The 12,938-nt window shown below is 40.4% G+C and overlaps 1 protein-coding gene across 1 annotated transcript in view; it reads left to right on the forward strand.

The window, feature by feature from the left end:
• The first annotated feature begins 841 nt into the window (after nt 1–841).
• Nucleotides 842–12,938, forward strand: part of Tespa1 (thymocyte expressed, positive selection associated 1) — a 14,885-nt gene continuing 2,788 nt past the window's right edge. Inside the window, exons 1-9 of the mRNA XM_026784632.1 lie at nt 842–1,004; nt 1,879–1,921; nt 3,992–4,041; nt 4,639–4,692; nt 5,544–5,580; nt 6,220–6,318; nt 10,009–10,217; nt 10,697–11,451; nt 12,506–12,602. Of these exons, the coding sequence (XP_026640433.1) occupies nt 842–1,004; nt 1,879–1,921; nt 3,992–4,041; nt 4,639–4,692; nt 5,544–5,580; nt 6,220–6,318; nt 10,009–10,217; nt 10,697–11,451; nt 12,506–12,602 (1,507 nt within the window). The remainder of the gene's footprint in view (nt 1,005–1,878; nt 1,922–3,991; nt 4,042–4,638; nt 4,693–5,543; nt 5,581–6,219; nt 6,319–10,008; nt 10,218–10,696; nt 11,452–12,505; nt 12,603–12,938) is intronic.

A 12,938-nucleotide genomic window follows, 5' to 3' on the forward strand; every position in this document is an offset into this window, starting at 1 on the left:
CAATAAAAAAAATAAAAAATAAAAAGTAGAGGCAGATAATAAAACAGAACCCTTCCTGGAGAACAGAAGAAGAGGCAATTAATTTTTTAGGCTAAAAATTAACTCTGCCAAGAAAAATGGTGCAATGGAAGTCATTATATATAAGCCTTTTCCTAAACTGTGCAGATAGCCAATAGCTCAACATTAAAGATATTTGATCAGTTGTAGGGAATCTAATATGACTAGATGTAACTGCAAACTATCTCATCTATTTTAAATATTTTGTTTTGATCTAAAATATAATATAATGAAAACAAATAATGTCTTGAATAATAAAAATTTACTCTCTTTTGACCAAAAAAAAAAAAACAATTTTTAAATAGAATTTAACAGGGAGATGTCTTGAAACAGGGAGATGTTGAGCTGCAGCTTAGATTCATCTGCCTCAGCCTTCTGAGTTCTAGAGCTACAGGTATGAGCTAACAAACATGCCTTAAGAAAAGTGTTTCAGTTACCATGAGAAATAAAGATACCTTAAGTCGAAAAAGTTTCCTCAGTGGCCTCAAACTCCTGTGATGTTTGAAGCTTTTAGACTCACTGACTTGAAAGCCTTGACCTGGTACTTAGATTTTTCAGGGCATTCCCTTTTTTTGGTGGCGGTAGTGGATGGCTTGAAACAGCAAATGGCTATGCATAATTTCTTTCCCAGTTAGGCAAATAGAACAGACTCTCTGTACAGACAGAAAATTAGGAGTCACCTTGATAGGAGTGGATTCTGAATAGAGGGTGAAAGATTTTCCTTGTGTTTCATCCTCCAGGAGGGGGTCAGTGTGGTGGAAAGGCCTGAAAGTGGCCCAGGACCATGGAAGCATCAGTGCTTAGCCCCACATCCTGGGAGAAACGAAGAGCATGGTTACAACAAAGTCGTAACTGGCAAACCCAGGTCCTGGAAGAAGAGGCTGCAGCTGCCCTGCAGGATGCACTGGATCCAGAGCCTTCCAGCTTGGATGATGTTTTCCAGGAAGGTAAGAAGCTGCTGGACATCACACAGATATCCACTGTGTCTTGCAGTAGTCTGCAAAGGCTGGGAAGTGGCCTTGGTTTAAAGTAGGACCTGACAGAGGCTCATTTCAAAGAGTGTAAGGGAGAGGTGTAGTGTAATATGAAAAACTAATTATGTGAGGAAGAGGGAGGCATATGTTTAGGAAACAGGAAGGAACACATTCGCACCATCCTGAGAATCTTCTGTGAGAGTCAAAGGAAGAGGGTTTGTTTGTGAATTAAGTTTACTTGTGTAACACAACTACATACAGTCTATGCCCAGATTCAGGCTGCTACTCTGACAACTGTATGGCCGTTGAGAAGTCTCTCTGAAGATTCTTTGCTCAATGAAGCAGTGGTTTCTTTCTCACATACCCATATTAGCTGAAGTACAAAGAGAAAGACCAGAAATGTAGTCTGAAACAAAAACTTTTGGACACATAAACCCATCCTTTTTTATTTGTCAGAAAACAAAAGCCTAGGGCTGTCCTCTTCTGATATTTCCTTCCTTCCTTTCTTCCTGTATCCCTCCCTACCATTCTTCATTTCTTTTTTTCTTTTCTTTCTTTTTTTTGGCAAAGGAACCATCTCTATTGCCAATCTTTGGGAAAAGAAAGCAGAAGCATGGTAGCCTGGACACTGGGAACTTGCCATTTTCTGAGGTAGATAGTAGAGAGGCAGAGGCAGAAGACATATACATCATCTTTACATATGAATGCATCCCTTTCATATCTCCCCTCCATGGGTAAAAAGAGCCATTTTGTGGCTTTTGTGAAGACCGCTTGCTGAATGCCCTGAGTTGTTTGAGGCGGTGTGCTTTTTTTCAGTTTTACAATAACCAGTGTCTGCTTTTTCTAGGAAATCCAATCAATAAGATTGAGGACTGGCTGCAGGGCTGTGGGTAAGTTCTCACAAGCAAAGATGTGGCTGGTGGATAGCTGTGATGGTGGACACAGTCCTTGTGAACTCAGAGACAGGAAAAGAGTGAAAATCAATTTGGTGTGCAGGCATGATGAAGAGACTTAGGTCTTGGATCAGTTGGTGATCCAGGCTGTGAGTCAAATGTAACTCAGAACTGAGATACCGTTCAACTGGTTGAGAATCCAGGCTAGGTCTGGGATAGAGCTAAGAATAGACGGAAATTGGCCTCTTTTTAGAAGTCCAGGGATGAGTAACAGCCCCCACCCACTCGCTTTTCCCATTCTGATTGCAGTTTTACGTGGTGTGGCAAAAATGAAAGAGTTGGAGGTGGACCATTCCTCCTCAGTAGCAGAACGCAGGAAAGGCTCAGGGACTTCAAAACCATGAAGAGTTCAGAGACTTTAAGATAGTATTACCTCTTTTCTTGAAAACAATTTACTATATACCACAAAGAAGCCTGCAAACTTGCTTACTTTTGTTCTTGAAGGGTAATTTAATATATTTATGTAGTATATACACATATTTTTAAATATAATACGATTCATCTGTAATATTACTTGTATGTATATTTTCAGGGATAATCTTTGGATGTTGGATCATGATACTGGATGACAATTTGTTGTGCTCCTTCCCAGGAAAAACTGTTTTCCCCACTCTCAGCATTCCTTAGTTGGTCTTTATGTATGAAGTTTCATGGGCTTCCCTCCTTCCACTTTAGCATGTCTATCTGTGTCCTTGTTCATGCTTGTCTATCTGTGTCCTTGTTCATGCTTGGACAGTCATGTTGATGAGTCTTTATGTGTGTAGCTTCTGGCAGTCATAGAAGACACAATCTTACGGAAAGCTCCCTGTTCCTCTGGCTCTTACAATCTTTGTGTCCCATCCCTGATCCTTAGGTGTAGATGCTGTGTTTAGTGATATTAGTTAGGACTGGGATCCAAAACTCTGCATCTTTATTGGTTGCCGTTTTCTGCAATAGTCTCCATCATTTGCAAACAAGAGTTTTGTTGATGAGACTTGATGATTATACTTATGGATATAAGGACAAATAATTAGAGTGTAAGTAGAGATTATGATGATTAAGTAAAGCAATGATTATAAGTTTTCCTCCACAATCCATAGCTTCACTATCTCTGGGTAGCTGGATAGGTTTCCAGTCCCAGAGATGATTTCCCTCTTGTTGAGCAGTCTCATGCCCAATTACAGAACTATTGAATACTGCTAAGATATGTGTGCCACTATTGTATTACTAGGGTTATCCTCTGATGCTGGTCCTTGTTGTGGCTCATAGGCACCATAGCTGTGTAGGAATGTTGGTTGCTTTTCATCCTTTGAAACTTGCTTGGCACCTTATTGTACCCAGCTCTTACACAGATTACTTTGCGTACCAATTTCAGAGGAAGGGAATTTGTTTTGTTTGTCAAACTGCTGCTGTTTCTTACTATCTGTTATGCTGATTTCTGTGTTTCAAGATGGTGAATGATTGATAAGGCATCATTACAAAACCTAAAACTATCTAACAGGAAGCAGTTTTTCTGTTTCCTGAAAGATGTGCTATTCAAATAAGAATTTGGGTGCTAGGAAAGTGAAGGGATGTGGGTAGATATGGTGAACTGACAAAAACCTGAAAAAATGACCTTTGTATATGTTATATAAAAATTGGGATGTCAGATATTGTCAAATTCTAGCTATTAGATCACTAGGAAGTGATAGATATCATGGCATCAAAAACCTCTATTCTAATAACGTATTTCCCCAGTTTTGCTTCTGTATTTTTTTCTTATTTTGATAAAGACTGATGAACCATTGCAAAACCAATTTCAGGGTATGCAGCCTTAACAACAGTAGCATGTTTAGGAAATACAACATATGGCAATCTCAGGCCCTCATCACTCCTTCTATGAACCTGCCAGTCAAGTAGTCAGAGCCTAATTGTCTTCAATGTGAAAGCAAATTCAATAGTGCTAATTATCACTGGAAAATTATATGAACATGTGGGAGATATTTGAAGAAAGGCATGAAAATGTAATTTTTTTTCTTTTGGCTTTAGAGACACTGAGGAAGGACTTTCTGAAGAAACAGGGCAATCCAACTGCAGTGGTGAGCTGCTCTAGTTTCTTTTCTTTTTGGATGCTGTGCAGCCGTGTGTGTGTGTGTGTATGTGTGTGTGTATGTGTGTGTTTACACAACTACATTTATGTGTATGCTTGAGATTATGAATGTCTTTAGTTTCTGAAAAATACCATTTGTTTGTTAGAGAACAGTTTAGAAAGTCCAAAAAGAAGTGCTACCACAAAGGAAATGATTCTAATATTCATAGATTACTACTATTGGAGAAGAACCTTGTGAACTTTGTGAATTTATATTTGTGTGTCCCTAAGGGTGGTCACACACCTTCATGTGTTAACTACTTGGCAGAAGATTGTGTGCATGGTTATGAGTATGTGTGGCAAAGTACACAGATAAATTACACATGAATGTATATAATTCTTAATCAAAATATAACTGTGATTGTTGACATAAAGCTGGGAGAATATTTGTGAACATGAAGATATCTAGCATGTTTGTGTAGTTATATAAGTCATGTCCTTGGACATGTTCAAGTGTGCATTTGTGTGTGTGTGTGTGTGTGTGTGTGTGTATTTGTATTATGTTCTGACTTTATTTTCTGCAATTTTTCTGTGACGTTTTTGGCAGGGTACTCTAGCCATGGGACTAGCTTTGAAGATGACTTGAGTCTTGGAGCGGAGGGTGAGTGGCACAGCTATATGAGGTTGGAATCAGTGCAGACGGATCATGTGCTATGATTTAAGACCAGGGTGGAGCAGAAACTTAATGAAGAATCAGGGTCATCTTGAGTTCTTCTGGATGGAAAGAATAGTTTGGTTTTCTTGTTGTTTGTTGTGATATGGGATAAACACAGAAAGTGTTCCAGATTTAGAAACATTTCTTCACCTGCCTATTATGATTTCTGACAGTCTTTTTATGGTGGTTGAGGAGACAATATCAAAGTACCATAAAATCTGCTATATATTTTCCTTTGTGATTTCTTTCTTTGTTAGCAGTCCACAGAGCCAAAGAAGTTTGAGAGCTTCTTCCCCCTCTTCTACTCCATCTTCTTTATATTGGGTATCAGATCCAGTGATTCATTCTGCTAGGCAAATGCTCTATCACTGAACTATATCCCCATCCCTAAGAAGTAGTGTTAAGGGGTAAATTTTGCTACAGAGGATAAGGGTTTAAATAAAAGATAGAAGAACTGTCTCTTTCCAGTATCTCTAGAGACTTGTAAGAGACCCATATGATGGGCAGGAACAAGACCCTAAAGATCTGAGTGACCCCCACGCTTAGGTCAGAGAGTTCCTTGACTAGATCTCAGTTACAGATCTCTAGTTCAGACTACAGGCTGGGTGTTTGCTTGACATGTCCACTGTGCTTCTTAGGCTGTGTTAGATGATACTGAGATTCCCAAACTCTGTACCACTGAGCTGGCCTGCAGTGATAACAGAGGTGAAGAGTGGAGCTATTTTATGGCCTAAGAAACAACACAGGTGTTTTTAATTTTCTTTTTAACTTATTTTTACCTTTCTGTTCCTATCCAGCCATGCTACTAGCCACCAATGGAAACCTCTTCTCCAGGTAAGCATGACGTGTAGACTGTTGAAATGGTGTCTCCCAAGGAGACAATAAACTGGGGGAGGTACAGAATCGGAAATTTTAAGCAAAGAGCTAAAGACACATGGCAAAGAGGAAGGCTTTCTAAGCAGCAAAGGAAGGCACAGTCCTCAGCATAAGAAAAGTATACCCAGTAGGAGGAACTTGAGGCCGAGTATAGATTAGAAACTAGAGCTGAATGTCATCCTGTTGTAAGAGGAGCGGCGGGGCTGCGTCCCCGGCACCCGGCCGCCCACATGGCTAGCTCAAGCTTATGCCCCAAAATAATTACACGGAAAGTGTATTCTTTTAAACACCGCTTGGCCCATTTCTATCTAGCCTCTTCTAGGCTAGCTCTCGCACCTGGACTAGCCCATTTCTAATAATCTGCTGTAGCCCACGAGCTGGCTTACCAGGAATGATCTTAACCTGCATCTGCCTGGAGTGGGAGAATCATGGTGACTCCCTGACTCAGCTTCTTTCTCCCAGCATTCTGTTCTGTTTACTCCTCCCACCTATGTTTTAACCTATGAGGGCCAAGCAGTTTCTTTATTGCTTAACCAATGAAATCAACAGATTAATATATGACACTCCCACATCATCATCCAACTTTGATCTCTGCAGGAAATTCCTCCAGACACCCAGGCCTTGTCAGTTACTTGATCTTGGCTGTAGTTTGGCTTCCAGCAGCATGACTGGTGGAACTAACAAAACCAGTTCAAGGTAAGTAGGAAAGTTTGGAGGGTTAAAGTTCATTGAGGGATAAAAGGCTGTGGAGTATGAACTGAGAGTCTGCATACCAGAGCTTTGATGCATTGTCTAGGTACAGTCAAGAAATATGATGGTGTTTGTACCATGATGAGGGAGGAGTGTGGAGGAATATTCATCTCAGAGATGGATGCTGTGTATGATGCATAGGAACCTTCTTCCAATGAACCTGTACTCCAAGAGGTATAGTAACAATATTATCACAGTACCTAGATGTATAATAGGTGTTCAGCAAACAGTGTGTATTATGTAATCAACTAATTTGTTGATAGGAGCAATGCAAGGTCTTGTTCAGTCCAGGCATTGACTGTATAGAACTTGCAAAGATAAAGCTGAGTTTGTCTCGAGGGTCTCAATTATTCCACAGAATGGACAAGGTACACATGCAAATAAATCTAAAACAAGTTAGAAAGTGATGAGAATTAGTGGAATATAATGAGAGTGTCAAAAATGTGGGGACTAAGTTTTAATTTGAGTCATACTACTTAGGGTTAACATTTTACTTCCACGGGGACTAACCCTACATACGTGGAACTCAATTAAATGGGAAGGTATAGAAGTAGGATTCAGATATTAAATTAGTCAGTGTTTTCTAGTGAAACAGAACTTATATTATGAATATTTCCCTATATAAGGAAAGGGTGTTTATTAGAATAACTTACAGGCTGTGGTCCAGCTAATCCAACAAAGGCTGTCTATTAATGAAAAGTCCAAGAATCAAATAGTTTCTCAGTCCAGGAGTCTGGACATCTTAGTTGACTTCCAGTATATTTTGGAATCCCAAAACTGTAATGCTTTGAAGGAATGAGCTTGCTAGGGAGTCAAGAGCAGACAGGCAAAGAGAAAAAGTTTCCTTATTCCTTGTGTTTATATAGGATACTAGCAGAAGGTGTGGCCCACTTTAGAGGTGGGTTTTCCCAGCTCAAAAGATAAGGATTAAAGGTGTGTCCTTCTACCTCAAAGAATCAGATTAGAAGTAGGTGTTCCCACTTCGAATTAAGAAATAAAAAAGAAACCCTTTTCACAGGTATGTCCCTCCATTTACGGACTTTAATTGATTCTAGATGAGGTCAAGTTGACAGCCATGAATAGCCATCACAGGTATCTAGATTTTTTTTAATGATTCTTTTATTTTTGTGATTACATTGTAATTAAATCATTTCTCCTGATTTTTACTTCCTATAAATTCCCCCAGATACAACTCCTGTGTAAATGGAAGTTTCTATCTTGCTTGGTCCCACAGCCATTCAGTCCCATAGAAACACACAGAGCCTTTTTTTAATTATAAACTGTGTTTGATCATTAACTCAGGCTTATAACTTGTAACCATCTCTTACAACTTAAATTAACCCATAATTCTTGTCTATTTAGCCATATTGCTTAGTGCATTTTCTAAATAAGGCATGTTCATCTTGTTTCCTTCCCATCTGGTTGGTAACTGACTCTCTGCCTTTCCTCTTCCCAGAATTCTCTTAGTCTGGTCATGTATCCTTCCTGCCTTGCTGCTGGCCACTCAGCATTCTATTAAACTAATATGAGGGACAAATCTTTACAGTATACAATAGTATTATCCCACAACATCCTTGATCTCTTTCAAATTCACGACACCTTTTATTTTATTAATTGTCGTTGTGTGTGTATGTGTGTGAGCTCCTAAATGTAAATAAAATCTGAATAATGTCACTTCTGTGTATGTTTTCAGGACAGATTATTTGATGTTGGTTAGCCAATTCGTATGCCCATCCTTGTGAAAGACTATTTCTCCTGTTTTCAGCATTCTTTAGTTGCCTACAGTTTTTTGTGTAGAATTCAGGCCTCCTGGGCTTCTCTCCATCCATGTTTATTATTTATCCATGTTTATTATTTATCCTCCATCCATGTCTATTGCTGTTGTTCAGCTTCTGTTTAGGCAACCATGTAGGTGAGACTTTATGTAACTTCTGACATTCCTAAGGGACAGAATCTCACAGAAAATTCCATGCCCCTCTAACTCTGAAATGTTTTCTGCTCCACTCTGAGTCTTTAGGTATAGGAAGTATGTTATAGATACATCAGTAGGGACTGGGTTCCAAAACTCTGTATTTTGATTGGTTGTGCTTGCCTTTAACTTCTCTATTGCAAAGAGAAGTTCTTTGATGAGGCATGAGGACTGTACTTATTTATGGATGTAAAGATAAATATTTAGAATTCAGTTAGGGATTGTGCTGGCTTAGCAAGGTGGTTCTAACACTCAGCTCCTGAGCAAAGATCAAGCAAATCTGTGTCAGTAACTCATAGATGAGGAAACCTACAATGGAGGAGATGAAAAGAACATGGGGCTGGAAACACAAGAACAGATTTAGGGACTTCACGATCCAGCTGCTAATTAACAAAATGGTCCTGGTTTTAACTAAAAAAAAATTCTACCATCCTTTCTGAAAAGAATGACAGTGATAGCCTGGACTTCACACACCTTGCTTCCACTGTTGAAACATAGTTATTGAAAACAGGTGTCAAGTAGATTCAACATGGTTCCAGAAGGAGCATGTATGTGATGAGAGTAGGGGTAGTACTTAGTCTTCTGTGAAATAGTATTTCTCCAGATGAACAAATGTCAGAAGGAGGGACACCTCTCTAAATCGGGTATTGAATGTACCTAAGTTCAAAATGAAACTATAAGATCTATGTTTTTTATGCACTAATTGTTTAGTTGTTTCACACAACTTCTAAGGCAAATACGGTGACAGATAAACTGCAAAGCACCTGGCAAATCCAGATATATGGCAGCCTGCAATTGGGAACTGACAAGTTAGCAATGTAGGCATATTTCTTTGACTCTATACTGCTCTTCATTTTCAAGGCATGTCCATATTTTTTAAAATTTGTTTTCAAGCCGGGCAATGGTGGCGCACGCCTTTAATCCCAGCACTCGGGAGGCAGAGGCAGGCGGATCTCTGTGAGTTCAAGACCAGCCTGGTCTACAGAGCTAGTTCCAGGACAGGCTCCAAAACCACAGAGAAACCCTGTCTCGAAAAACCAAAAAAAAAAAATTGTTTTCAGCTCAAAGCCCTAGGCTAATGGTTTTTTTATAAAGATATCTGGGATATACTCCCCATGCCTCAGACACAGAAATGAGGTTCAAATAGTAAAATCTCTTTTCAATAGAGAAATGCCCAGGGTAGAGTATAGAGAAATTCCCAGGAAATAAATGTTAGTCTTGATAATATTATTAAATATTGTCCTTGGTACTGTTCTATTGCTGTGAAGAGAGACCATGACCAAGGCAACTCTTATAAAAGAGAACATTTAATTGGGATCTTGCTTACAGTTTCAGAAGTTTAGTCCATTATCATGGAAAAGTTTGGCAGCATACATGGTGCTAGATCAGTAACCTGGAGTTACATCCTGATCCACAGGCTGAGAGAGAGATCCTAGACCTGGCCTGGACTTTTGAAACCTCAAAGCCTCCCTCCCCCATTAACATGCTTCCTCCAACAAGACCACACCTCCTAATCCTTCTAATCTTTTCAAATAGTAATATTGCCTGGTGACTAAGTATTTAAATATATGAGCCTGTGGGGACTATTCTTATTCAAACCAACACAGATATTATGAATTCATGTTTATCTCCAAATTGTCTTATGTACCAAAACTCTCTTTCTTTAGTATCTCAGAGATCTTGGACCAGGTACAAGAAGATGCAGAAGACGTCCTCTTTAGTCTGGGCTTTGGCCATGAGGACCACAAAGATACATCTCGTATCCCTGCAAGATTTTTCACCAACCCCTCTCAGGCCAAGGGCATTGACTTTCAGCTCTTTCTGAAATCTCAGATGGAAAGGATTGAGATGGAGGATCCCTGCCTGATGCTGGCCAGTGAGTGTTACTTCAGCTCCATCCATGATCTTCTCACTTACCTTGCTTCCATTTGTAACATGGCTCCACACCCTTTTTCTCTTGGTTAACTTTGTCCTCCCCTTGTTCCATCCTCGTTTATATTTTTCCAAAAATGGAGCACTATGGTGTCTGCTTTTTCTCTTTTGAAGAAACAGTCTTCAGGAAACCTAGGGCCATTAATGTTTTGCTTAGGTCTTTTGTCCCTCAGCTGAATCAAATCAGCATAAAACCCTGACATCTTTATTCCACTTTAAAATCTCATTGTTGGGGTTATTTTACTGGCAACTGGGAGTCTTCAAGCCAAGAAAGGAGTCTCTGGGTGCCTTGATTCTATATTGGAGGATCACCAGTGGATCAACTCTAAAATTAGAGCTCTGGGGAGGTTTTTGAATGAATATATTAAAAATGTGATTTGCTGATGAGCCCCTCAAGTCACCATCTTCATTCCTTGTATTCAGGCCGGTTCAAGCAGGTGCAAACACTGGCCGTCACTGCAGATGCTTTCTTCTGTCTCTACTCCTATGTATCTAAGACACCCGTCCAAAAGTTCACACCACCCAACATGTTCTGGCCTTGTGACCCAACTGATATGCCATCCATCAGGATTCTGGATACAGAGCCTGAACCCCACTCACCCAGAGAACGTCTGCGGAAAGCAATCTCTAAAATGTGCCTGTATACAGGTTCCCGAGATCGCCTGGCACCATTTCACAACAACCCCAAAAGGAACAGTTTGGACCAAGTTGTGTGGGAAGTGATGGACAGAGTGAAAGGAGAAAAGCTAGGTCTCCAGCAAGGCTCTGGAAATGGACAAGTCCCTCAGGAAGAGTCTGTGTCTCCAGTACAAAATACAAAGCCGTCCACTTCTCCTTTTTCATGTGTTTTTTGCCCTAAGGAAGAAACACAGGGAGACAAGTGCTGTGTTCATGCTCTGGACAGAGCAGGTCCACAATGCAATACAGACTCTATACAAGCAAGAGAGCTGTGGGGTCTACAGGCCATTGATGAGAAGCCCTACTCGGCTGAGAATGAGAGTTCATGGGGAAGGAAAAGCAAAGTGAGAAAGAGCCTATTCCAAAGTCCTCCCTCAGACAAGGAGATTAAATCACTGGACTTGTCCATCATCCAGAAGAAACAAAAGCAGAGCCAAGCCAGACATGAGCTACACCAATCTCTAACTCAGCAGCTTGGGAGTGCTTCTGACTTGGAGCAGGTGAGTGTCCTGGGGGTGAGGGAAAAGCAGGACGTGAATAGCTCTGGATTTTTGCTCAGAAGATAAAGGGGTAGTGATTTGCAAAGCAAATCCATTATCTTGTTCTTATTGGACAAAATAAACCCAACTTGAGAATATTCAGAAACTTTTGTTAAGTGTGCTAGTATAGAAAAAGAAAGAGCTACGCTATCTTAAGAGGTTCAGTTTCTCATGAAACATGTATGCACTGATGGTTTTTAGTGTTTTTCATATAAGTGAAATTGAATACTAGCTATATACAAAGATACAGATTATTTAATAAGATGTGTGTTTTATATACATAGGGAACCATTAAGATCTAGACATCCAGGTTTCAAACCCAGAAGTTGTATCCATTTAGCTGTGGGTGGAGCTTCTTCCTAGCCCGCACTTGGCACCCTTTTCTTTCTACATCTGGTATAGTTGGAACCATAAAGGATTTCTCACATACTTTTGTGAACACTGCAAATGATGTAGCTAGCACAAACCTTTCCTACACAATTAGCCATTCATTAGTCATGGACCTACAGATACATACTGATGTGGAGAGGTTCTTGCGAGAACAGACTGCAAACAAAACCAATACAGGTCTAGGCAAACAACTTAGGGTCGTTTGACAAGCACATTTTGTAATTCTAGGTAACCAGAGTCTTCGAGAGGGGATATTCAGGCCTCAGATACTGCCCTATCTATTTTTGCCTGTTCTTTCCCCCGTGGACCATCTAAAGCTGAGCATCCCTTTGACCTTGATGTACAGATGGCACTGACATCAAGTGTCAGGATCACTTGGAAAAGCTTTCAAATCCTTGTCACACGAAATCTGTGCTCATTTACGATAAAAGTCAAATGTATGTTCCCACTCATTGACATTATATAAATCATACCTGACCACCAGATGTCTGACACAGCACAAGAAGGATGCTTCTGGAACACACTTAGTCCTCAGGCTTCTTTTTAACTCCTTCCTACTCTGGACCTTTCCTTGCTCCTATCTCCCATTAGTTCTGTCTGAGTTATGAGGAGATTTTGTTCACAGGTACAAAACAACAATGAAGAAGAGGAGGAGTGTCACTTGCCCAGCAGAGCCGGGCACCCCTACTTCTACCACACTTCCCTTGGAGAAGACTCAAGAAGTAAGTGGGCCTGTGTGTCAGGCAGTGTTTCAATATGCGGACACATCCTCTCCCCAGTGAGAATGTATGACTATCCACAGCAGAACTTACCTACCACATAGTACAATAGCTATTTTTTTCTTTTTATATTATTATTATTTATTAAAGATTTCTGTCTCCTCCCCGTCACTGCCTCCTATTTACCTCCCCCTCCCCAATCAACTCCCCCTCTCTCATCAGCCCGAAGAGCAGTCAGGGTTCCCTGCCCTGTGGGGAGTCCAAGGACCTCCTACCTCCTTCCAGGTCTAGTAAGGTGAACATCCAAACCGCCTAGGCTCCCACACAGCTAGTACGTGC

Source organism: Microtus ochrogaster, chromosome 24 (genome assembly GCF_000317375.1).
Source record: "Microtus ochrogaster isolate Prairie Vole_2 chromosome 24, MicOch1.0, whole genome shotgun sequence".
In the NCBI taxonomy this organism is placed as follows: Eukaryota; Metazoa; Chordata; class Mammalia; order Rodentia; family Cricetidae; genus Microtus; species Microtus ochrogaster.